General features: G+C 38.4%; 1 protein-coding gene across 1 annotated transcript in view; it reads left to right on the plus strand.

Annotated features, from left to right (window-relative positions):
• LOC133090234 (centrosomal protein of 78 kDa-like) overlaps window positions 1-24226 on the plus strand; it is a 38366-nt gene that overhangs the window by 7546 nt on the left and 6594 nt on the right. Inside the window, 3 exon segments of the mRNA XM_061188576.1 lie at window positions 14644-14779; window positions 15970-16014; window positions 17439-17569. Coding sequence (XP_061044559.1) covers window positions 15995-16014; window positions 17439-17569 — 151 coding nt within the window. The 5' untranslated portion in view covers window positions 14644-14779; window positions 15970-15994.

Raw genomic sequence — 24226 nt, forward strand, 5'->3', positions numbered from 1 at the left:
GATGCTCAATATCATCAGTCATTAGGGAAATGCAAATCGAAACCACAATGAGAAACCACACCCACTAGGATGGCCATAATCAAAGAGTGTAACTGTTAGTGAGGATTTAGAGAAATCAGAACCCTCATACACACCTGGTGGAAATGTAAAATGGTGTAGTCACTTTGTAAAACAGTCTGACAGTTCCTTGAAATGTTAAATATAGAGTTACCATAAGACCCAGCGATTCTACTCCTAGCTATATACCTAAAAGAATTTAAAATATCCACACAAAACCACAAACTTTTGTATATGAATATTATAGCAGCATTATTCTTAATAGCTGGACAGTGGAAACTAAATCATGAATAAATTCAAAAAAAATAATAATTTTTAACAAATTGCTGACCTGCAAGAAAGTAAAGGAATTGCCCTCAAAGACTCAGTGGCTTATAAACAGCCACAAATATTTATTTCTAAGTTAGTTGGGATTTGACAGCTGGAGGGAGGGGCAGTCAGCTGCTGTGCTGTGCTCGAGGTACGAATCAGTTCCACACGTCTCCCATTCAAGGAACCAGACTAAAGGAGCAGTAGTCACCTGGGTTGTATTTTCCTCATGATGGAAAACAAGCATACAAGAGGCTAAGCCACAGAATCACTTGAAGGCTCTGCTCAGGTGTGTCACATGTCCTGTGTGCTCACACTTCATTAACCAAAGCAAGTCACACAGCCAGGTCCAACATAATGGTGCGGGAAAGTATACTCCTTTCATGGAGTAGAGGAAAGGAAGAAAAAAGGGAAGGAAAAAGACATGCCTTTCCCTTTAAGAAAACTTCCTAAAAAATTGTGCACACCACTTCCTTTTATATCCCATGGTAAGAGCTTAGTTCATGGTCATTCCTTGCTGAAGGGCAAATTGGAAATATAGACTTTATTGTGGATGGTCATGTACCAGTTAAAATTAAGAAGTTATATTACTAAAATAAGGAGAAAATGACTATTGAGAGACAACTATCAATCTGCCACAAACTTCTAAAACAATTAACTGATATTTAAAAACTGAATAGGGACTGCCCTGGTGGCACAGTGGTTAAGAACCTGCCTGCCAATGTAGGGGACACGGGTTCCAGCCCTGGTCCAGGAAGATCCCACATGGCGAGGAGCAACTAAGGCCGTAAGCCACAACTACTGAGCCCGCGTGCCACAACTACTGAAGCCCGCGTGCCTATAGCCTGTGCTCTGCAGCAAGAGAAGCCACCGCAATGAGAAGCCCGCACACCGCAACAAAGAGTAGCCCCTGCTCTCCGCAACTAGAGAAAACCCATGCGCAGCAACGAAGACCCAACGCAGCCAAAAATAAATAAATGAAATAAATAAATGTATAAACAAATAAATAAAGACAGGGAGGATAGAAAAGGCAGTCTCCTACTTTAAATCTACTTAGAGTCCCTTAAGGAGAATCTAGAGAAAGGAGGTAAGCATCTGTTCATATAATGGGTTCATATAATGGGTGAGGACTTTCCAAACCAATAAGAGACATAAATCTATAGATGAGAAAAAAAAAAAAATCTATAGATGAGGAATCACTAAGAACAGGACCAGTAAAAAGAAATCCAATCTAGATACAGTGTAGTGAAACCGAGAACATAAAAGGCAACACATCTTAAAGTCAGTTGCATTAGTTTCCCAGGTCTGCTGTAACAAAGTGCCAGAAACTGAATGGCTTAACATCGCAGGAATTTATATAGTCTCACAGTTCTAGAGGCTGGAAGTCCAAACTCCAGGTTGTCAGCAGGGCCTTGGTCCCTGTGAAGGAGAGGGGAGAACCCTTCCCTCCCCTCCCTAGTTTCTGGTGATTTGCGGCAGTCCTTGGCATTCCTTAGCTGGCATCTGCAGCGCTTCAGTGCCTGCCTCCCCATCACATGGCATTCCCCTTTTGAGTGTCTGTGTCTCTCTTCCTCTTCTGATAAGGCACCCAGTTATATTGGATTAAGGGCCCACCCTTCTCCAGTACGGCCTTATCTTAACTAATGGTGTCCACAATGACGCTCTTTCAAAATAAGGTCACGTTCTTAGGCACTGGGGTTTAGGGCTTTAACCTATCTTTCTGAGGAATACAATTCAACCCATAACATGAGACAAATAAATGTCAGCTTACTTACAAAGGAATAGTAATTGACTGACAACAAACTTATGAACACACAAGGGAAGCTGGAAGACAATAATCTCTCCAAGTGCTGAGAGACAATAACTGTCATCTCACAATTGTGTACCCAGTAACACTAATTTATAAGATCAAGGACAAAATAAAGACATTTTCAAGTAAACAAAAGCACATGGTTTATTACCAATTGATCTTCATTAAAGGAAAATCTAAATGATACTTCAAAGGAAAATAATCCTGCAGATGAGGATCCAGAGGCATACACAGCTGCAGTCTGTGCCAACAAAAGGGGTACAGGGGGACTTAAAGGGGCCAAAGCTAAAAACAGAATCTGACTACCAAGTGGGAAGCATGTCCGCACTGATAGGAACCCAGGGTTTTTCTTCCCCCTGGGGGTCTCACGATCATTAACCATCTGTGTCAGCAAAAGGCAGTCTTCCAGGTTTCATATCAGATGGAGGCAAGGGTAAAAGTTGATAGGAAACTTACATGACTTGGGTGCATTCCTGTGAGTGGGCTATAGCTCAGTCATGCAAAAAGGGGAGGGGTAGGACTGTGGGCCTAAGAAGGGGCTGACAAAATGGATTCAGTGAGGTTCAGCCACACAGCATCACTGGGGACCATGACAAGAGCAATTTATTCAGGTGGTTGAGTTGAAAGTTTGATTAATTGGTTCAAGAGAGAGTGGGATGGGTGGAAGTACAACTTGTGAGTATTAGCAATTCTTTAGAGAATTTCTGTTGTAAACAGGAGTGGGGAAATATGAGGTCAACATTATGTTCCCCTGTACCTTTCTCCTATTCCCAAATTCCACCTGACATCATCCACTTCTGGTCACTTCTGGTTTGGGATACTTGTACGTGGAGGCATACTGGCTGGTATAATAGTTTGGGATTCCCCCTTTATTACCTATTTTATTTGTATAATGAGAAGATAACTAAACTTACGTATTAAGTGTTAAGTATCTCTTACAGCATTTTAACTCTAAAATTGCAGAGAGGAGTATGAGAATAGTTTTTTAATCATTATTTCACCATACACAATATTATCTAAATTTACCTCTTATATTTGAAGTTTTTTATACCTGATTAATGTCCATATTTATGTGTAGGTGAAAAATAATTTACCACAGTAAGGTTTATAGTTATAGTTTTATGTCAAATTATATAACCACAAATACTAGAAGGCAGTATAGCAGAGTCTCAGGGGCAAGGGCTCTGGAATCTGACTGCCTGGGTTCATATTCTGGCTTAACCTATCCAGGCCCAATTTCCTTATCTAAACTGGAGATAATAATTGTAAAGGTATTATAAGGATTAAATGGGGAAATACATGTAAAGTGCTTAGACTGGTAAACACTTACTAAGTATATAGTAAGTCCTTGATAAAGTTAACTAGTGTTATTACTAAGCAGTGAATCAACTGTCAGTCAGAGAAGACCTGACTTACAGTGGCTTAAATAAGAAGGGTTTGTTCTGCTCACACAGCAGGCACCCTGAAGATAAGTGGCTGCTAAAATTTGCTCATTTCTACAATGCCAGGGTTTGGCCTCACTTCAGTTCCCTTGGACTTTCCCTCATGATTACACCACCACCAATCACCACATTCTCAAACAAAGGCATTCAAAGGCAGAAAGCAGGAGGCAAGGAAACAATTTCTGCCCCTAAGCCTTTCTCTTTTTAGGGAGGAAACCACCACTCTGTGTGTTGTGTTGTGTTCTTCAAGATTGTCTTAGTTTGAGAAAGCCCTCTGGCTAAGCAGTGGAGGTGCTGGCTTTGGGTGGTCAGGCAGTCCTAAGTGCACTGATGTGGTCCACGTGAGGGGCACGGATGGGCGAGGCACCAGCTTGCTGCTACAGCTGTCTAAAGGGCATCTGATGTGGTACATATATACCTGGAATACTGTTCAGCCGTAAAAAAGATTGAAATAATGCCATTTCAGCAACATCAATGGACCGAGAGATTATCATACTAAGTGAAGTAAGTCAGACAGAGAAAGACAAATACTATATGATATCACTTATATGTGGAATCTAAAATATGACACAAATGAATTTATCTACAGAACAGAAACAGACTCACAGACATAGAGAACAGACTTGTGGTTGTCAAGAGGGAGGGGGTTGGGGGAGGGATGGATTGGGAGTTTGGGATTAGCAGATACACACTACTATATATAAAATAGATAAACAACAAAGTCCAACTGTATAGCACAGGGAACTATATTCAGTATCCTATAACAAACCATAAAGGAAAAAAAAATTTTTTTAATGAAGGGCATCTAAAATCTTACACATTCAAGAACACACTTCTAATTTCTACCCCCAAACCTGCTCTTCCCACATGTTCCCCATCTCAGTAGGTGGCAGCTCCATCCTTCCTGTTACTCAGACCAAATGTTGGAGTCCTCCTTAATTCCTCTGTCTTACACATCACATTCAATTACACTGTAGTTAATTAATCCTGTCAGATCTGCCTTCAGATTCTGTCCAGAATCCAACCGCTTTCATCACCCCTGTCATCACCATGCTGACCCAACCCACCATCGTTTCTTGCCTGTATTATTTCAGTAGTTTCCTGACTGCTCTCCACTTTCTCCCCCACCATCCTTTTAAAAGCTAGATCATAATTATGTCACCTTCTTGCTCAAAACCCTCCAGTCTCACTCAGAGTAAAACCCAGTTTCTTCTCATGGCCTGTAACTCCTCTAAGAGATTTGGTCCTCTCCAGCTCTGCCCTTGCCTGCTACTCGCGCTCTAGCTCAGGCTGCCCCAGCTGCACTGACCTACTTGCCGTTCTGCAGTCATGCCGAGCATGCTCCCACGTCAAGACCTGCCCCTTCTGAGGGGCACAGTCTTCTGCCACAGAGCTTCCAGGCTTGATTCCTCACTTCCTTCAAGTCCCCGATGTCACCACCCTGAAGCCATCCCTGCTCCTCTCCGTACTCCCTGCCCCCCTCGCTGTTTTAGTTTTCTCCATCTAACATGCTATACATGTGTATTTATATACATGGATGTACTATGCTTCTTTATTTATTTTCTATCTCCCCCACAGAAATGTAAGTTCTGTGAGAGAAGGGACTTTCTTTTTTTCCCTGTTTTACCCCTAGTGCTTGGAACCTAGTAGGCACTTGGGGGGGAAAATGCTGAATGAGTAAATGAATGAGCAAACAATATTATTAAAAAAAAAAAAAAGCTAACTGCCTGATGACCAGACTGCAGCCGTGACACAAACTGCTCCATCTTTTTTCTTTTTAACAGAAACCATTCTATTTATTTTATTTATTTATTTTTGGCTGCGTTGGGTTTTAGTTGCGGCACGCGGGATCTTTCTTTGCAGCGCATGGGCTTCTGTCTAGTTGTGGCACACGGGTTCCAGAGCGCGCAGCCTCAGTAGTCGCGGCATGCAGACTTAGTTGCCCTGCTGCGTGTGGGATCTTAGTTCCCAGACCAGGGATCGAACCCACGTCCTCTGCATTGGAAGGTGGATTCTTAACCACGGGACCACCAGGGAAGTCCCAGCAAACAATACTGAACATTCAGATTGCTTCAAGCTTTGTGTGTACAAGGCTTTGTGCATTTTCTTTCCGTGTTTTATGATTAATACCTTTTATGAATAATTCTCAAAATGAGATTATTGAATAGGAAGGTAAAGGCACTTTTTGGCTTTTAATAAAAATAATCAAATTGTTTTCCAAAATATTTAAACCAGTTATGTAGAGGGCACCAGTTATATGATGGTCCTGCTAGGCATTCTACGTTTAAACTTTTCCATAAGTTTTATAGGAAAGACTAGAAAAATTGATTATTTTTCCATATTTATTTATAACCATCAATAGTACTGTTACTTTTTTCTTTTCAGTTTTTTTTTTTTTTTAACTTTGGGTTTATTTATTTATTTTTGGCTGTGTTGGGTCTTCGTTTCTGTGCGAAGGTTTCTCTAGTTGCGGCAAGTGGGGGCCACTCTTCATCGCGGTGCTTGGGCCTCTCATTATGGCGGCCTCTCTTGTCGCGGAGCACAGGCTCCAGACGCGCAGGCTCAGTAATTGTGGCTCACGGGCCCAGTTGCTCCGCGGCATGTGGGATCTTCCCAGACCAGGGCTCTAACCCGTGTCCCCTGCATTGGCAGGCAGATTCTCAACCACTGCGCCACCAGGGAAGCCCTCTTTTCATTTTTATTGAGATATAATTGACATACAGCACTGTATAAGTTTAAAGTGTACAGCATAATGATTTGATTTACATACATCGTGAAATGATTATCACAATAAGTTTAGTGAACATCCATCACCATATGTAGATACAAAAATTAAAGAAAAAGAAAAATTTTTTCCTTTTGATGAGAACATCAATGTATTTTTAAATAAATTAATTAATGTAATATAAATATTACTTTAAAAAATTAAAATCTCACCCACAGGCTTTCTTTTTTTTTTTTTTTATTCTTTTTTTTTTTTATTATCAGTCATCAATTTTATACACATCAGTGTATACATGTCAATCCCAATCGCCCAATTCAGCACACCACCATCCCCACCCCACCGCGGTTTTCCCCCCTTGGTGTCCATACGTTTGTTCTCTGCGTCTGTGTCTCAACTTCTGCCCTGCAACCCGGTTCATCTGTACCATTTTTCTAGGTTCCACATACATGCGTTAATATATGATATTTGTTTTTCTCTTTCTGACTTACTTCATTCTGTATGACAGTCTCTAGATCCATCCACGTCTCAACAAATGACTCAATTTCGTTCCTTTTTATGGCTGAGTAATATTCCATTGTATATATGTACCACAACTTCTTTATCCATTCGTCTGTCGATGGGCATTTAGGTTGCTTCCATGACCTGGCTATTGTAAATAGTGCTGCAATGAACATTGGGGTGCATGTGTCTTTTTGAATTATGGTTTTCTCTGGGTATATGCCCAGTAGTGGGATTGCTGGATCATATGGTAATTCTATTTTTAGTTTTTTAAGGAACCTCCATACTGTTCTCCATAGTGGCTGTATCAATTTACATTCCCACCAACAGTGCAAGAGGGTTCCCTTTTCTCCACACCCTCTCCAGCATTTGTTGTTTGTAGATTTTCTGATGATGCCCATTCTAACTGGTGTGAGGTGATACCTCATTGTAGTTTTGATTTGCATTTCTCTAATAATTAGTGATGTTGAGCACCTTTTCATGGCTTCTTGGCCATCTGTATGTCTTCTTTGGAGAAATGTCTGTTTAGGTCTTCTGCCCATTTTTGGATTGGGTTGTTTGTTTCTTTAATATTGAGCTGAATGAGCTGTTTATATATTTTGGAGATTAATCCTTTGTCCGTTGATTCGTTTGCAAATGTTTTCTCCCATTCTGAGGGTTGTCTTTTCATCTTGTTTATGGTTTCCTTTGCTGTGCAAAAGCTTTGAAGTTTCATTAGGTCCCATTTGTTTATTTTTGTTTTTATTTCCATTACTCTAGGAGGTGGATCAAAAAAGATCTTGCTGTGATTTATGTCAAAGAGTGTTCTTCCTATGTTTCCCTCTAAGAGTTTTATAGTGTCCGGTCTTACATTTATGTCTCAAATCCATTTTGAGTTTATTTTTGTGTATGGTGTTAGGGAGTATTCTAATTTCATTCTTTTACATGTAGCTGTCCAGTTTTCCCAGCACCACTTATTGAAGAGACTGTCTTTTCTCCATCGTATATCTTTGCCTCCTTTGTCATAGATTAGTTGACCATAGGTGCGTGGGTTTATCTCTGGGCTTTCTATCTTGTTCCATTGATCTATGTTTCTGTTTTTGTGCCAGTACCATATTGTCTTGATTACTGTAGCTTTGTAGTATAGTCTGAAGTCAGGGAGTCTGATTCCTCCAGCTCCATTTTTTTCCCTCAAGACTGCTTTGGCTCTTCGGGGTCTTTTGTGTCTCCATACAAATTTTAAGATGATTTGTTCTAGTTCTGTAAAAAATGCCATTGGTAATTTGATAGGGATTGCATTGAATCTGTAGATTGCTTTGGGTAGTAGAGTCATTTTCACGTTACTGATTCTTCCAATCCAAGAATATGGTATATCTCTCCACCTGTTGGTATCATCTTTAATTTCTTTCATCAGTGTCTTATAGTTTTCTGCATACAGGTCTTTTGTCTCCCTAGGTAGGTTTATTCCTAGGTATTTTATTCTTTTTGTTGCAATGGTAAATGGGAGTGTTTCCATAATTGCTCTTTCAGATTTTTCATCATTAGTGTATAGGAATGCAAGAGATTTCTGTGCATTAATTTTGTATCCTGCAACTTTACCAAATTCATTGATTAGCTCTAGTAGTTTTCTGGTGGCATCTTTAGGATTCCCTATGTATACTATCATGTCATCTGCAAACAGTGACAGTTTTACTTCTTCTTTTCCAATTTGTATTCCTTTTATTTCTTTTTCTTCTCTGATTTCCATGGCTAGGACTTCCAAAACTATGTTGAATAATAGTGGTGAGAGCGGACACCCTTGTCTCGTTCCTGATCTTAGAGGAAATGCTTCCAGTTTTTCACCATTGAGAATGATGTTTGCCATGGGTTTGTCATATATGGCCTTTCTTATGTTGAGGTAGGTTCCCTCTATGCCCACTTTCTGCAGAGTTTTTATCATAAATGGGTGTTGAATTTTGTCACAAGCTTTTTCTGCATCTATTGAGATGATCATGTGGTTTTTATCCTTCAATTTGTTAATATGGTGTATCCCATTGATTGATTTGCATATATTGAAGAATCCTTGCATCCCTGGGATAAATCCCACTTGATCGTGGTGTATGATCCTTTTAATGTGTTGTTGGATTCTGTTTGCCAGTATTTTGTTGAGGATTTTTGCATCTATATTCATCAGTGATATTGGTCTGTAATTTTCTTTTTTTGTAGTATCTTTGTCTGGTTTTGGTATCAGGGTGATGGTGGCCTCATAGAATGAGTTTGGGAGTGTTCCTTCCTCTGCAATTTTTTGGAAGAGTTTGAGAAGGATGGGTGTTAGCTCTCCTCTAAATGTTTGATAGAATTCACCTGTGAAGCCATCTGGTCCTGGACTTTTGTTTGTTGGAAGATTTTTAATCACAGTTTCAATTTCATTCCTTGTGATTTGTCTGTTCATATTTTCTTTTTCTTCCTGGTTCAGTCTTGGAAGGTTATACCTTTCTAAGAATTTGTCCATTTCTTCCAGGTTGTCCATTTTATTGGCATAGAGTTGCTTGTAGTAGTCTCTTAGGATGTTTTGTATTTCTGCGGTGTCTGTTGTAACTTCTCCTGTTTGAGTCCTCTCCCTCTTTTTCTTGATGAGTCTGGCTAATGGCTTATCAATTTTGTTTATCTTCTCAAAGAACCAGCTTTTAGTTTTATTGATCTTTGCTATTGTTTTCTTTGTTTCTATTTCATTTATTTCCGCTCTGATCTTTATGATTTCTTTCCTTCTGCTAACTTTGGGTTTTGTTTGTTCTTCTTTCTCTAGTTCCTTTAGGTGTAAGGTTAGATTGTTTCCTTGAGATTTTTCTTGTTTCTTTAGGTAGGCTTGTATAGCTATAAACTTCCCTCTTAGAACTGCTTTTGCAGCATCCCATAGGTTTTGGATCGTCGTGTGTTCATTGTCATTTGTCTCTAGGTATTTTTTGATTTCCTCTTTGATTTCTTCAGTGATCTTCTGGTTATTTAGTAACATATTGTTTAGCCTCCATGTGTTTGTGTTTTTTACGTTTTTTTCCCTGTAACTGATTTCTAATCTCATAGTGTTGTGGTCAGAAAAGATGCTTGATATGATTTCAATTTTCTTAAATTTACTGAGGCTTGATTTGTGACCCAAGATGTGATCTATCCTGGAGAGTGTTCCGTGCGCACTTGAGAAGAAACTGTAATCTGCTGTTTTTGGATGGAATGTCCTATAAATATCAATTAAATCTATCTGGTCTATTGTGTCATTTAAAGCTTCTGTTTCCTTATTTATTTTCATTTTGGATGATCTGTCCATTGGTGTAAGTGAGGTGTTAAAGTCCCCCACTATTATTGTGTTACTGTCGATTTCCTCTTTTATAGCTGTTAGCAGTTGCCTTATGTATTGAGGTGTTCCTATGTTGGGTGCATATATATTTATAATTGTTATATCTTCTTCTTGGATTGATCCCTTGATCATTATGTAGTGTCCTTCCTTGTCTCTTGTAACCTTCTTTATTTTAAAGTCTATTTTATCTGATATGAGTATAGCTACTCCAGCTTTCTTTTGATTTCCATTTGCATGGAATATCTTTTTCCATCCCCTCACTTTCAGTCTGTATGTGTCCCTAGGTCTGAAGTGGGTCTCTTGTAGACAGCATATATATGGGTCTTGTCTTTGTATCCATTCAGCAAGCCTGTGTCTTTTGGTTGGAGCATTTAATCCATTCACGTTTAAGGTAATTATCGATATGTATGTTCCTGTGACCATTTTCTTAATTGTTTTGGGTTTGTTTTTGTAGGTCCTTTTCTTCTCTTGTGTTTCCCACTTAGAGAAGTTCCTTTAGCATTTGTTGTAAAGCTGGTTTGGTGGTGCTGAATTCTCTTAGCTTTTGCTTGTCTGTAAAGCTTTTGATTTCTCCATCCAATCTGAATGAGATCCTTGCCGGGTAGAGTAATCTTGGTTGTAGGTTCTTCCCTTTCATCACTTTAAGTATATCATGCCACTCCCTCCTGGCTTGTAGAGTTTCTTCTGAGAAATCAGCTGTTAACCTTATGGGAGTTCCCTTGTATGTTATTTGTCATTTTTCTCTTGCTGCTTTCAATAATTTTTCTTGGTCTTTAATTTTTGCCAATTTGATCACTATGTGTCTCGGCGTGTTTCTCCTTGGGTTTATCCTGTATGGGACTCTCTGCGCTTCCTGGACTTGGGTGGCTATTTCCTTTCCCATGTTAGGGAAGTTTTCGACTATAATCTCTTAACATATTTTCTCTGGTCCTTTCTCTCTCTCTTCTCCTTCTGGGACCCCTATAATGCGAATGTTGTTGCGTTTAATGTTGTCCCAGAGGTCTCTTAGGCTGTCTTCATTTCTTTTCATTCTTTTTTCTTTAGTCTGTTCCGCAGCAGTGAATTTCACCATTCTGTCTTCCAGGTCACTTATCCGTTCTTCTGCCTCCGTTATTCTGCTACTGATTCCTTCTAGTGTAGTTTTCATTTCAGTTATTGTATTGTTCATCTCTGTTTGTTTGTTCTTTAATTTTTCTAGGTCTTTGTTAAACATTTCTTGCATCTTCTTGATCTTTGCCTCCATTCTTATTCCGAGGTCCTGGATCATCTTCACTATCATTATTCTGAATTCTTCTTCTGGAAGGTTGCCTATCTCCACTTCATTTAGTTGTTTTTCTGGGGTTTTATCTTGTTCCTTCATCTGGTATATAGCCCCCTGCCTTTTCATCTTGTCTGTCTTTCTGTGAATGTGGTTTTTGTTCCACAGGCTGCAGGATTGTAGTTTTTCTTGCTTCTGCTGTCTGCCCTCTGGTGGTTAAGGCTATCTAAGAGGCTTGATGGGAGGCTCTGATGGTGGGTAGAGCTGACTGTTGCTGTGGTGGTCAGAGCTCAGTAAAACTTTAATCCACTTGACTGTTGATGGGTGGGGCTGGGTTTCCTCCCTGTTGGTTGTTTTGCTTGAGGCAACCCAACACTGGAGCCTACCTGGGCTCTTTGGTGGGGCTAATAACAGACTCTGGGAGGGCTCACGCCAAGGAGTACTTCCCAGAACTTCTGCTGCCAGCGTCACCATCCCCACGGTGAAACAGAGCCACCCCCTGCCTCTGCAGGAGACCCTCCAACACTAGCAGGTAGGTCTGGCCCAGTCTCCCCCAGGGTCACCGCTCCTTCCCCTGGGTCCCGATGCGCACGCTATTTTGTGTGCGCCCTCCAAGAGTGGGGTCTTTGTTTCCCCCAGTCCCGTCGAAGTCCCACAATCTATTCCTACTAGGCTTCAAAGTCTGATTCCCTATGAATTCCTCCTCCCGTTGCCGGACCCCCAGGTTGGGAAGCCCGACGTGGGGCTCAGAACCTTCACTCCAGTGGGTGGACTTCTGTGGTATAAGTGTTCGCCAGTCTGTGAGTCACCCACCCACCAGTTATGGGATTTGATTTTACTCTTATTGCGCCCCTCCTACCATCTCATTGTGTCTTCTCCTTTGTCTTTGGATGCGGGGTATCCTTTTTGGTGTGTTCCAGTGTCTTCCTGTCGAATACCGTCCAGCAGCTAGTTGTGATTCCGATGTTCTCGCAGAGGGAGTGAGAGCACGTCCTTCTACTCCGCCATCTTGGTTCCTCCCATTGTTTACATTTTTATTTTCTCTTCCTGTTGTCTATAAACATAATTCCACATAGCTTCAATATAATTTGCCATTCTTATCTTTTCATACTAAATTTCAATTTTATGATTCATAGTTATACTTTTTAACATTGGATTCAGAAGGTTTCATTGAGTTGGTCCATTTTTTAAATTGGTGAAAAATTGGAAATAACCTAAAATAAACTATTGTAAACATCTTCATAAATACAACTTTTCTTTTTCTACTTAAAGATGTATGTTTTTGATTCTCCATTAATCAACTTGCTTGGACAATAGTGTATTAAATAGAAGTTGTTAAGAGTGTTTATGAAATCAAAAAAAAAGCTTATGATTTGTCTGCCAATTGTTATTTCAAGACAGTAATATTTTAATAATCAAATAGTACATACAAAGAAGTTAAGATTTGTGGTATCACACTAATTACATATTATTATTAAAAATTTATATGATATGTAAAGCATTCTTAAAATAGCTAAGTTGCCTTTTGCTATAATATTAGAAATGGAAATATATATAAATAAAACATGTATATGTAAAACATATTAGGAATTCTGTAATATTAGTACAATACAATTAAAGAGAATACAATTAAAAAAATTTTTTTTTATTTAGCGTGATTAAACAAAGTGGAAATGTAACTGAAGTATACAAGCTCATTGAGGTATTTTAAGAGTAATTTTATTTCTTGGGCTATTTTTTGTATTTGCTTCAGTTATTTGGAGACATAGAGGTAAGCCAAATCAATAGCTGGGTATATACTTAGATCCAGGTGAGTATAGGGGTAAGATAATGGTGTGAATTGTGTCACATTTATATTGTAGTTATGTATGCCTAAAAAAGATGGGAACTTTTATTAGAAATTTTTTTTTATCTCCTAACACGGAAAGTGTAATTAAAAAAAATTTTAATACAAATGTATTTGCATTAGTTTCTGAAAGTAAAGGAAGGGTATACACATACAAACCACATGCATACAGACATTTTTTTGGAGGGTAATTAAGCTAAAAAACAAAATAAAATAGCACAAAATGAACTGAGCTCCTATATATTTTTAAGAGGCATGTTAAATCACACAGGATCATGTGGTGATTATCAATAAGCTACACTCTATGAAATATTTATCCTATATTACCACATACACTCTATTTTACACTCCATCCTAATGCTGCTAAAATGTAGAAAGCAGCAGCATAGCACAGGGAGATCAGCTCGGTGCTTTGCGATGACCTAGAGGGGTGGGATAGGGAGGGTGGGAGGGAGGCTCAAGAGGGAGGGGATATGGGGACATGTGTATGCATATGGCTGATTCGCTTTGTTGTGCAACAGAAACTAATGCAGAATTGTGAAGCAATTATACTCCAATAAAGATCTATTAAAATAAATAAATAAAATAACATGAAATATAATAGATTTGAAGGATAAATGTAACCATTTTAACCTATGATGTTTGTTTTCAGTAAATTCAAATTAAATATTTAAATGTGAATTTTAATATATGGCTTGTTCTAAATAAAATATTAACACGTAGGTCTAGTTTTTGCAACCAAATATTTCATATAAAGATACTTGCCTCTTTACTACTGAAATATAGGATAAGTCTCCACATTTCACTCTTTTATCCAGTGGGTTTCATTTGTTTTTTTGTGTGTTTTCTATATGAAATCAAAGGAGCAGTGAAGGTTGACAGGCTTATAGGAGAGTAACATTGACTCACCTACCACCCAGCAACTTGCAGTCTTATAACTTTTATTGTTTTTACATAGAAAAATTCATCTTAAATTGAAATTTTGGTCTAATTCTGAAGATTCTGTTTGGCAGAAGTCATGGGTGTACCTGTGTTTCACTATCCTAGAGATTCAGAAATGCCAAAGGTGTTCTAAGATTCAATAAACTTGAGTGTTTCTGCATGATACATAAAATGGATCATACTTCGGGATTTTTTAAAAATTTATTTTTCCATTTCTGCACATCTCAATACTTTTGTTTTAGTTAAAATAACTTGTTACTGTAGAGAACTTATATTTTTAAAAAATGCTGGCTTATGTAAAACCTTTTTACAAAACGATCCTTTTTTTAATGGCCTTGGCATCATTGTCCAGTGCCTGTTTGATTCCTTTCAAACTGTACACGTTTGAGAGTTGCTCTGTAGACCTTTGGTGCATCTTGATTCCTTCTTTCGTGCTTTGTCAAACATAGGATTGGCCACAAAGAAACCTGTAAGTAATGGAAGGAAACACTCTGCTGGTAAAGAATGTTATGCTCCTGAACCTCTACCACCTGGTGTGTCTGGTTTCCTGCCGTGGCGTACTGCAGAATGTGCAAAAAGCAACAGGTAACGTGTTTGCATTCCCTGTCTTTTTCAGCCGTTCAGAATTCTTTATTTTGGAACTTCCATTACGTGGGCGGTCTCTGGTGCTTTCTATAGAGGAAAAAAGATAACTCACACATGGCTTCTGCCTAATGAGCCCTCTAAGGAAGAAAAACAAAAAGTAATTGGGAGTTTCAAGTTGTTTCTCAAGTGTCACAACAGAGGTAACCCCGTGGGAGTCATGAGGAGACTAAAATTATCTCCAATTGTGCAGGTGAGAAAAGTTTCACTAAAGGCAGGTGTAGTTGAGCCAAGCCCTACAGCACAGAAGTAGGAGTTTGGAGATGTACGAATGGGAAAAAAGACATTTTAGGCATGGGAAGTAGTTTAATGCAGAATGGATGAGAAATCTGCATTAGACCTATTCTAAATCAACTGGCTTATTAACTCAGTAAATCAGATTTAGTGAGTCAGACTAGCTTTAGCTGATTACTTATCCAGGGGATAGCTGTTCATAGTAATTTTTGTCATAGAACAGTAAATAAAATTGTTGAATTATAGCTTTAGTCTTGCTAAGTGAAATAGATTGCTCTAGATGATTTTCACGTGACTTACTTGGTAGTATTCACGAAATTGGGGGTTAACAATTGCTTAAGAAAACAAAGAGAATTGATTTTAAATAGTACTTGAAGGAGTTACTGTGTAAAGTATCTGTTCAGTAGCTCATGTTAAATGGATGTTTATGATCCCTATTGGACAACCAACTAATTTTTTGCAAATGGTAATGTGAATTGCTGTTGCATAAACTATAGTGTTGAATCCCCAGTCTTTGCACTTGAGTTTAACAACTCTGTGGTTTCCTATCTTCTTGGTGAGACACTTAATCTCAGGTCCACCCTCGTCACACAGAGTGGTAAATTAGAGAACGATTAATATCACCATTTAAAGAAGTGAGACTGAAATCTCAACCATCCTGAACATAGGAACTGAAGGGGCCTCTCAGCAGTTCAGAGAGTTATCACCAAGCCAGTCGGCTGAATTCTGTTCAGTTTTCTCTGTAGCAGAGCCCTCCAGGTCCTTCTTTTGAGCTTATTTATTTTTATACACAATTCTGTATGGATACTGTACATAATACTAAATAGTTGTATTAACTGGATTTAACTGGTGATGTATTTACATCAAGATCTAACTTCGTTTTGTTGATATCTTTTTAGGGGCTTTCCATTCATCAGACTCGTGATGTATGTAGTCAGGTGCAGGTATGTAGCTATCATATTTATGATATGTAGGGGTTGAATTGGGAAAGGTGGGTGGTCATTCTTTTTGCTTTTTAAACTGACAGAGCCTTACAAGAAGCATTTCCCTCTCTGAAATAAATCCATGTAGAACTTGTCTGGTCGCTCTCCCAATGCAACCGTGTAGTTGTGTGGATTTCGCACACAACTGGCAGCCTTGTGGTTATGTCTGTAAACAAGGAAGCCTGTTCTCCAGTCTGCAAATCAGCTGTTACCCAGTGAAACGAACTTGACTGCCATTTCTGACCCCTCACGTGGAGCTGTCATACTCAAGAATGTTCATATGTTTTCAAGAAATGTTGTTTGCAGGCTATATGTACAAATTCCTGATCTGAAAGCCAATATAAAGCAACATCTCCCAAACCTCTGCTCTCTCACCAAGGCCACACACATTCCCTCGCTTATGGCGTCCTGGCAAGCTAATACTGTCAGTATCAGATTCTCCTTCGCAGTGGTCTTGGGAGACTGCATAGTTGCTCTGTGAAAGGCACCACTGCTGAGGTTGAGAGAAGAGCACCTTGGGTGTCAGTCCTGCCCTTGCATGCCCAGAGGGAGGGGTGTGCGCCTCGTTCTCCTGTTGGGAGTTTCCTATGCTGCAGGTTTGCTGCTTGTTGTGAAAATGATGTCCTAGTGACTTGTCTTCTGCGTAGTTATATAATCCCAGCACACTTCTGTATGATCTGTAGACTTTTATGGGGTTGTGGCCAGGTCAGTTTTTAAATGTTTGGAAATGTCCTATGGAACAACATTGCAGTGGCAGTGAAGCTTGACAGGAGAATTGTATTACTGTTACCCTAGTTTTGGCTTAAGGGTGATGAGAAGATGAAATTTTTGATGGGTCAGTTTTAGTTGTGTATGTGTATGTGATTTATTTTTTAAAATTCTAACGTCTGTTATTCACAGCTTAGATATGTTGACTTTCTGATTATTCATCATTCCCTTTACTGATGTATTTTCCTCCGAAAAACTACATTTTCTTCCAAACTGTTTTCGTCTGATGGTAAAGAATAAATTTTTCATTTGCAGTATAAAGTTGATCTGAGAAAAAATGTTTATCTTGGCTCTTCACTTGGCTTCTGTGAAAGAAACTTAATAAAATAATATGGGCAATTCCCATTACTAATCCTAACCATGTACAACAGAGGTCTGTACAGTAACATAGCAAAAATAAGTTACTGTACTTTTACTTAGTCATTGCCTGTTTTAGACTAAGGAGCAGTGAGAGACATTTATAAATAATGATACCTCAGATCACTTTTGTTAAATGTCCTCTAATATTTGGATATTTGGTATCTGGCTTGTGTTATCTTTTATACAATCTTGTCTTCTTTCTTTGCACTTAAGTTTAACAACTCTGTGGTTTCCCATCTTCTTCTTGTGACACTCAGGTCCATCAGAATTTCCTGTGACTGTGACAGTAGACAGTCCTTCCTCCTCAGAAATCGAAGAGGTCGAAGATTCCTCAGAAAGTGTTCAGGAAGAGCCAGAGAAAATCAATTTGAAACAAGAAGCATTGCAGGTACAAAGTTATCACTTTAAAGCTATAGAGAAGATTATTTTTGAAATGGAAGCCTGATTGCAACACTGCACAGCTTGAGTGAGGGTTCTGTTTTCTCCTCCCATCTGCATTGTATCCCCTTGAATGGTTCCTTAAGCTTAGACCAAGGTGAATGGTGGACATTTGAACTCTAAGAAATAAAAATCAAAACATGTCGTTAGTAATATAGTTTCCTTTCCTTAGAACCTTAGGATATTCGATTTAGGGAGAACCTTAGTGATCATAAGATAAAGAAATTGAGTTCTGAATGAATATAGTCAGCTGATTCAGTGCTCTTGTTTTACAAATGAGAAAATTGACAGTTCTAGTTGAACTCTCTTTTTATAAGAGGAAAATATGGCCTCATTTTAAATAAAAGTAAAGTTGAAAAAAGTTTTGATGTTAATATTCTCCTTTCCTAAAATAAAAAACCTCAAGAAGCTACATTATATTCCCTAATAAACCTGACATCTAATGTGATTCCATACTTTTGTTTGTATGGACAGAAGAGAAGAACTGATTTTCATAAAAAACTTTTGCACCTCAAAAATAATATATTTGTTTTATTTCAACTTTAATACAGAGCTGAACATTTCTAGTAAATAAGGGAATACCATTTGGGGGAACCTTGTCTTTGTGCTACAAAGTCCATGTTTAATTTTTAAAAATTATTTAATATAATTCTCTTTTCGTATGAAACATGAAACTTGACAGGTTTCAGAACTAATTATCCCATTATTGTAGGACTATGGTAATTACTCTTTGATTTTCAAAAGAGAAAGTTAGATTTTTATTTTTTAATTAAAATTAATGATAATATAGAGAAATTTTAAGAAAACTTAGAAAATTATGAAATGTTACAGTAGGAGAAATCTATAGTTCATGTAGAGTTACCCCCTTTCGTTTTATAAATGAGCACCTACAATTTGTAGCACATAAGTGGTTTCTTAGTAAATTGCAGAGTACGACAAGACCCTAGAGCATCTAACCCGCATTCCTTGTCATTTTAGATGTGTTGTATTCATTTCCTTCATGAGTAGAACAGGAGATTGTATTTCGAAAAGCAGTGATAGACTGGGGAAGACCAAGAACTTTAAACACTGGGACCACAGAATAGCAGATTTAGAATGCACTGAGAACCCTTGCAGCTCTTCTCCGTTTTGACAAGACACTACAAGGATGGTATCAAAGTGTTTAAGTACATAAGCCAACAACAGTCAAGAGATTTCAACATAGTTTTGAAAGACGGAAGACACGTGGAAGAGTGTGAAACTGAAGCAGTAGAAGAACAGAGGAAAAGCATCACCTAGAATATGCACAGGGACCACCTGCAACTGAGGAGGATTCTGACCCCACCTGCAGAAGTAGCTTCATGCTTTGATGCGCATGTAGGAGAGAGGGTGGAGTTAGTTAAAAGTGTGACTGAAATAGGGGAGCTCATTGAAGGGTTGTGTTTGGAGGAGTGGACTCCCAGCCCCGCCCTCACGCTCCTGAAATGAGATGATTTTAATTTTGAAAACAGTGAAACTGGGGAGAACTAGGGCAGCTAGTGTGAGTTTTTACACCCTAGAAAAGAGTGTTTGGGGGGGATCCTATTACAGTCACTCCCCACTTCTTCCTGCATAAGAAGCCAATCAATCGTTGACTTCAGGGAGCTTTCTGCGCTCATTCTTAAATAGAAAATAACTGTCATTTGCCTGATTGATAGTTGAGTAAAGCTTACAACATGAGAGAGGGGGAAAAAGAGTGAAAACATATCCTGGTAGGACCGGGGACAATTTAGGGAACAAAATAATTTAAGAAAAAACCCTAATTAGTATCCTGAGAGAGGTTTAAAAAGAGCTAGCAACTATAAAATAAGACTAGGGTGTTAATTAAAAAGAGAATGGTCAGAAAGCAAGAGAGGTGTCTTGGAAATGAAAATATGGTTGCTGAAATAAATTCAGTAGGAATTTAAAAAATTTCTCAGTATATAAAAAAGAACGACACAATGGAAAATGTGATAGCAATATGTTAGAGAGGCTGCATCTGGGAGATCCAACATGTTACCATTAGAAACTCCAGACCCAGACAAAAAATGGAGGGAAGCTGTCAAAGGGCAACAAAATTCCCCACAGCTGAAAGTAGACATCAGGCCTCAGATTGAAAATAGTTACTCAAGTTTTGAGCAAGATGAACAAGAATAGACTCATACCTAGGCACCCTTCACTGTGAAACTTTAAAATACTGAAAAAATAAATTAAAATAGAATAAAATACTGAGAGGATACATCCATTCCAGAGAGAAAAATACTGGTCACCTAAAAAAAAAAAAAGTTAAAATCTGACTTTATCATACTTGTCATCAGCACCATGGATGCTGGAAGGCATGAGAAAGATACCTCCAAATTTTTCCAGCACATAATTTTCACCCTAGGGTTTTGTATCCAGCCAAACTATCAGTCATAAGTGGAGGCTGAATGAGATATTTTGTACACAAAGAAATTTGAAAAATTTACCTCCTGTGCTACACCTTAAGCTATTTATAGAAATAATCCAGCAAAATGAGGCAATAAACCAAGAAGGAAGGTAATAGGGGATTCAGTGCAGAGAGCAGCTAGTCTAGATTGGAGAGGCTTCTACTGATTGTGTGATTGAGAGCTTAGAAACACCTTGAGGCATATTGTACTTACTAGGTATTAGGCACTGTTGGAAGGGAGGAGGGAGAGGAAGAGGAGAAGGAACTTGAACTCCAGAGGAGAAAAGGCTATACTGACATAAACATGAAGCAAACTAAACTATGGTTGATTTTTAACCTACTATTGGTGAGGAAGAGAAGAATCCACTTAAACTTGACACTATAGATGTCCCCATTTTCAGTGACACACAGGGGTAATGACCACCTATCTAATTTGTTGTCCAAACCAGAACTTGTCCAAACTCCTTACACTTCAATAGTGTAAGGAGGCGCTCTAATGCTGCAACATCAGGACAACAGGTATAAACTGGAACAGCCCACGGCGGCTTGGGGTATGTGGTCACCCTGCACAAGGGCAGTGACACTGACACAGTATGGAACGAGGTGTAGTCTATACACAGAGACACAGTACATCTGCAGTGGGCAATATTAATTTAATTGTAATAATGGCAATACTGTCTTGGTTTGCAGCTTTTATTGTCAACTTGCATGTAATAACAAATAACTAACCTAAACTATACTTAGTATGTATTAGTATTAACTTGGTATGTATGAAATGTATTGTGTACTAGTATGTACTTAGTATATATTAGGCTCTAAGTGTTTTTGCATTATTAACTCATTTAATCCTCTGAATAGGCTTATGAGGTTGGTGCTAATATCATTCCCACTTTTGAGAAAAGGATGCTAAGACAGGGAAGGAACTTGCCCAGGCTGTACCGAATTTAGCGTTGGATCGAGGCTTTGAGTTTAGGCTCTCTGCCTGTTCTCTTAAACCTTACTCCCTACTGACTCTCAAATAACAGAAGACTTAACTGCACATAGAACAGAATATAAATTTCAACTTTGACAACGTAAAAGCTAGGTTTGGAAGGTAGACAGGAGGTAGAAAAAAGGGAAGATGGTATGAATGTCCTCATTTTACAAAGCGTGACGTTGAGAGAGTTTATGGTGGATCAACAATGTAGGTTTTTAAGTATATCACTACAAGTCAAAGAGATCATGAGCAGTGGAATAACTAATGATGACATAACTTTACTGAGCAGTGTGGACATAGGAAAGAGTGTAAAGGAACTAAACCCTTACTTAGTAAATCAGAAAGTGAACAGATAATGCCTCAAATTTAGTCAGAAAATAGTCATGTAAGAGTATTACTTGGAAATGGAGAAGAATTCAAAATAACAATAGTTGGACCTCCCTGGTGGTTAAGAATCTGCCTGCCAAGGCAGGGGACACGGGTTCGAGCCCTGGTCCAGGAAGATCCCACATGCCACGGAGCAACGAAGCCCGTGCGCCACAACTACGGAGCCTGCGCTCTAGAGCCTGTGAGCCACAACTACTGAGCCCACGTGCCACAGCTACTGAAGCCCACGCGCCTAGATCCTGTGCTCCACAAGAGAAGCCACTGCAATGAAGAGTAGCCCCCGCTCGCCGCAACTAGAGAAAGCCTGCACGCAGCAACGAAGACCCAACACAGCCAAAAATAAATAAATAATAATTTTAAAAATAAGAATAAAAAATAACAATAGTTGACGTAAACCTCATAAAAAAGGAAATCCAAACAGCCAGTAAACACAGAAAAGTGTACGACTTCATTAAGTAATGAGAGAAAAGTGAGTCAAAACCAATGAAACTATATGCCAATCAGATTGACAAATACATAAATAAAGTCTGGTAGTATCAGGTATTGTAGACCTGGAGTACTGTGGGAATCTTCTACCCTGCTTATACTGGAGTATAAATCGACACAACTACTTTGGAAAGCGTTTAGCACTCTCCATCAACTGAAGGTATATAAATAGCCTGTGACCCAGCAGCCCTCGCCCCCGCCCTGTGTAAATGCACCAGAATAAGCGGTACAGCAGGATTCCTGTCCATGATTTGCATTAGCACAAACTGAAAACAACCCAAATGTCCATTAAGAGTCAAAAATTAAATAAATTATGTGTATTCATACAGTGGGAAAACTATCAAGCAATAAAATTGAATGAACTAGAGCTACAGGCTGCAATGTGGATGAATCTTTTAAACCAATGTTGAGTGAAAGAAATAAGATAGAAAAGACTTCATATACTATGATCCTCTACATAAAGTTAGATGTTGACAAAACTAAACTCTTTTGTTAGGGATGCATGCAGGTTAAAGGAAATGATTGTCGAGAAATGAGGATGGTGTTTAACCGGGAAGAGGGAAGAAGCTTGTGATGAGAAAATGATATGGGGGGTTTTTGAGATGCTGACAAGTATCAATACTTTCAGATTCGAGTAGTGGTTATGTAAGTATTCTCTTTTTATTTGTCACATTGACAGTTTTGTCCTGTGCACTTCTCAGTACACATATCGTATTTTACAATTAAAAACCTGCGTACAGAATCGGTCGCTTCTTGAGTGCTGGATGTGGGAGTGGGATGAGACTATTTCATTTTAAGCCCTTCACTACTGCTTGCGTTCACGTGTTCATTCATTCAGCATTAATTGAACATATGCTGTGTACCAAGCACTCTTCTAATTTTATATGTGTTTTAACTCATGTAATCCTCACAAGAGCTCTGTGATATGGGAGCTTATCTCCATTTTATAGATGAGGAAGTTGAGGCCTAGAGTTATAGAACTTGTCCAAGGTTATATAGCTAATGGGTAGTGCCAGGCCCATTTGCCTCAGAGAATCTGAATTTTTACAATATAATATAAAAGAGAAATTTAATTACTAATTATAAGCAAAAAAATTGCACATTAAAGAAGATGACAAGTTTTCATCTATCCAGTTAGAGAAAAACACACAGTCTGTCTTTCACACACGTACATCTTGTATTGGCAGGGATTTTCCTTATTAAGCAATTACTTATTGACCGTCTACGTTGTGCTAGGCACGGGTGCTGGGGATAAACACTTAATAATATACACCCCCTATCTTCAAATAACTTGCACTCTAGGTGAGGAAGTAAGCCAACAGTTATAGTAGAGGTTATATACCAAGTGATACATCGCTGATGGCAGTATAAAATCTCAGAAATCTTTTGGAAAGAAGTTTGGAGATAGGTACCTCAGAGCCTTAAAAATATTCATTTGCTTTGATCTCAAACTCATTTTTATGGATTTATTGTAAGAATGTTATTCTCAATACGGAAAAAAGCCTTCATGCATAAAAATGGTTATTTTGTCTTATAATATTGAAAAGTTGGAAAGAATTTAAATGTGTAAAATGGTTAACCAGTAAACCCACTCAGTGGAATATTTTGTAGCCCACAAAAAAAAAATCAAGGTTATGAATCCCCTGATTATATGAGAAATGATTGATTTCAATGTTAAATGGAGAAAAGTTGAACATAAAATTTGATATCCAATACGATGGGAGCTTTGTCCCAGAAAAATCACCCTAGCCAGTGTACAGAAGGGAGGAAGGAGAGCAGATGACAGGAAGGAAAATTATTCCAAAGCTTTATCATTAGTCTTACTTAAGTAATAGAATATCAAGCAATTTTACTTTCTAACTTTTTTGGTTCCATATTTCCATGTAAGGGACATGAATTATTAATACTTTGTAGGAGGAGGGTACACTTTTTTTCACAAAAATTTCACACTGTGTTCTAATTCCCTCCATTAGAGGGAGAAACTATTTCATGTAATTGCACTTTGATGTGCTCTTTAGAACCAGTCAGGAATTTTAGTCTACTTTCCTCTGACTGTGGTGAGGGTTTTTTGTTTGTTTGCTTATTTGTTTAGAATTTCTTTGAAATCAGTTTTAGAAGATTGATTAAACCATTATATTAAAAGTAGAGGAATTTTGCAATTTTTTCCCCTTTTTCCCCATTGAAAACTTGACTGGCTTTAGTAATGAAACATTAAAGAATTTGAAGTTCTTAGACTCTCAATTTTTTAAACATGTTCTGAATATAAAAATATATGTTCATTGAGCAAATCTTTGAAAACAGTGAACAACTTATTGAAGGAAATAAAAGCCACC

This window comes from Eubalaena glacialis, chromosome 4 (assembly GCF_028564815.1).
Source record: "Eubalaena glacialis isolate mEubGla1 chromosome 4, mEubGla1.1.hap2.+ XY, whole genome shotgun sequence".
NCBI lineage: Eukaryota > Metazoa > Chordata > Mammalia > Artiodactyla > Balaenidae > Eubalaena > Eubalaena glacialis.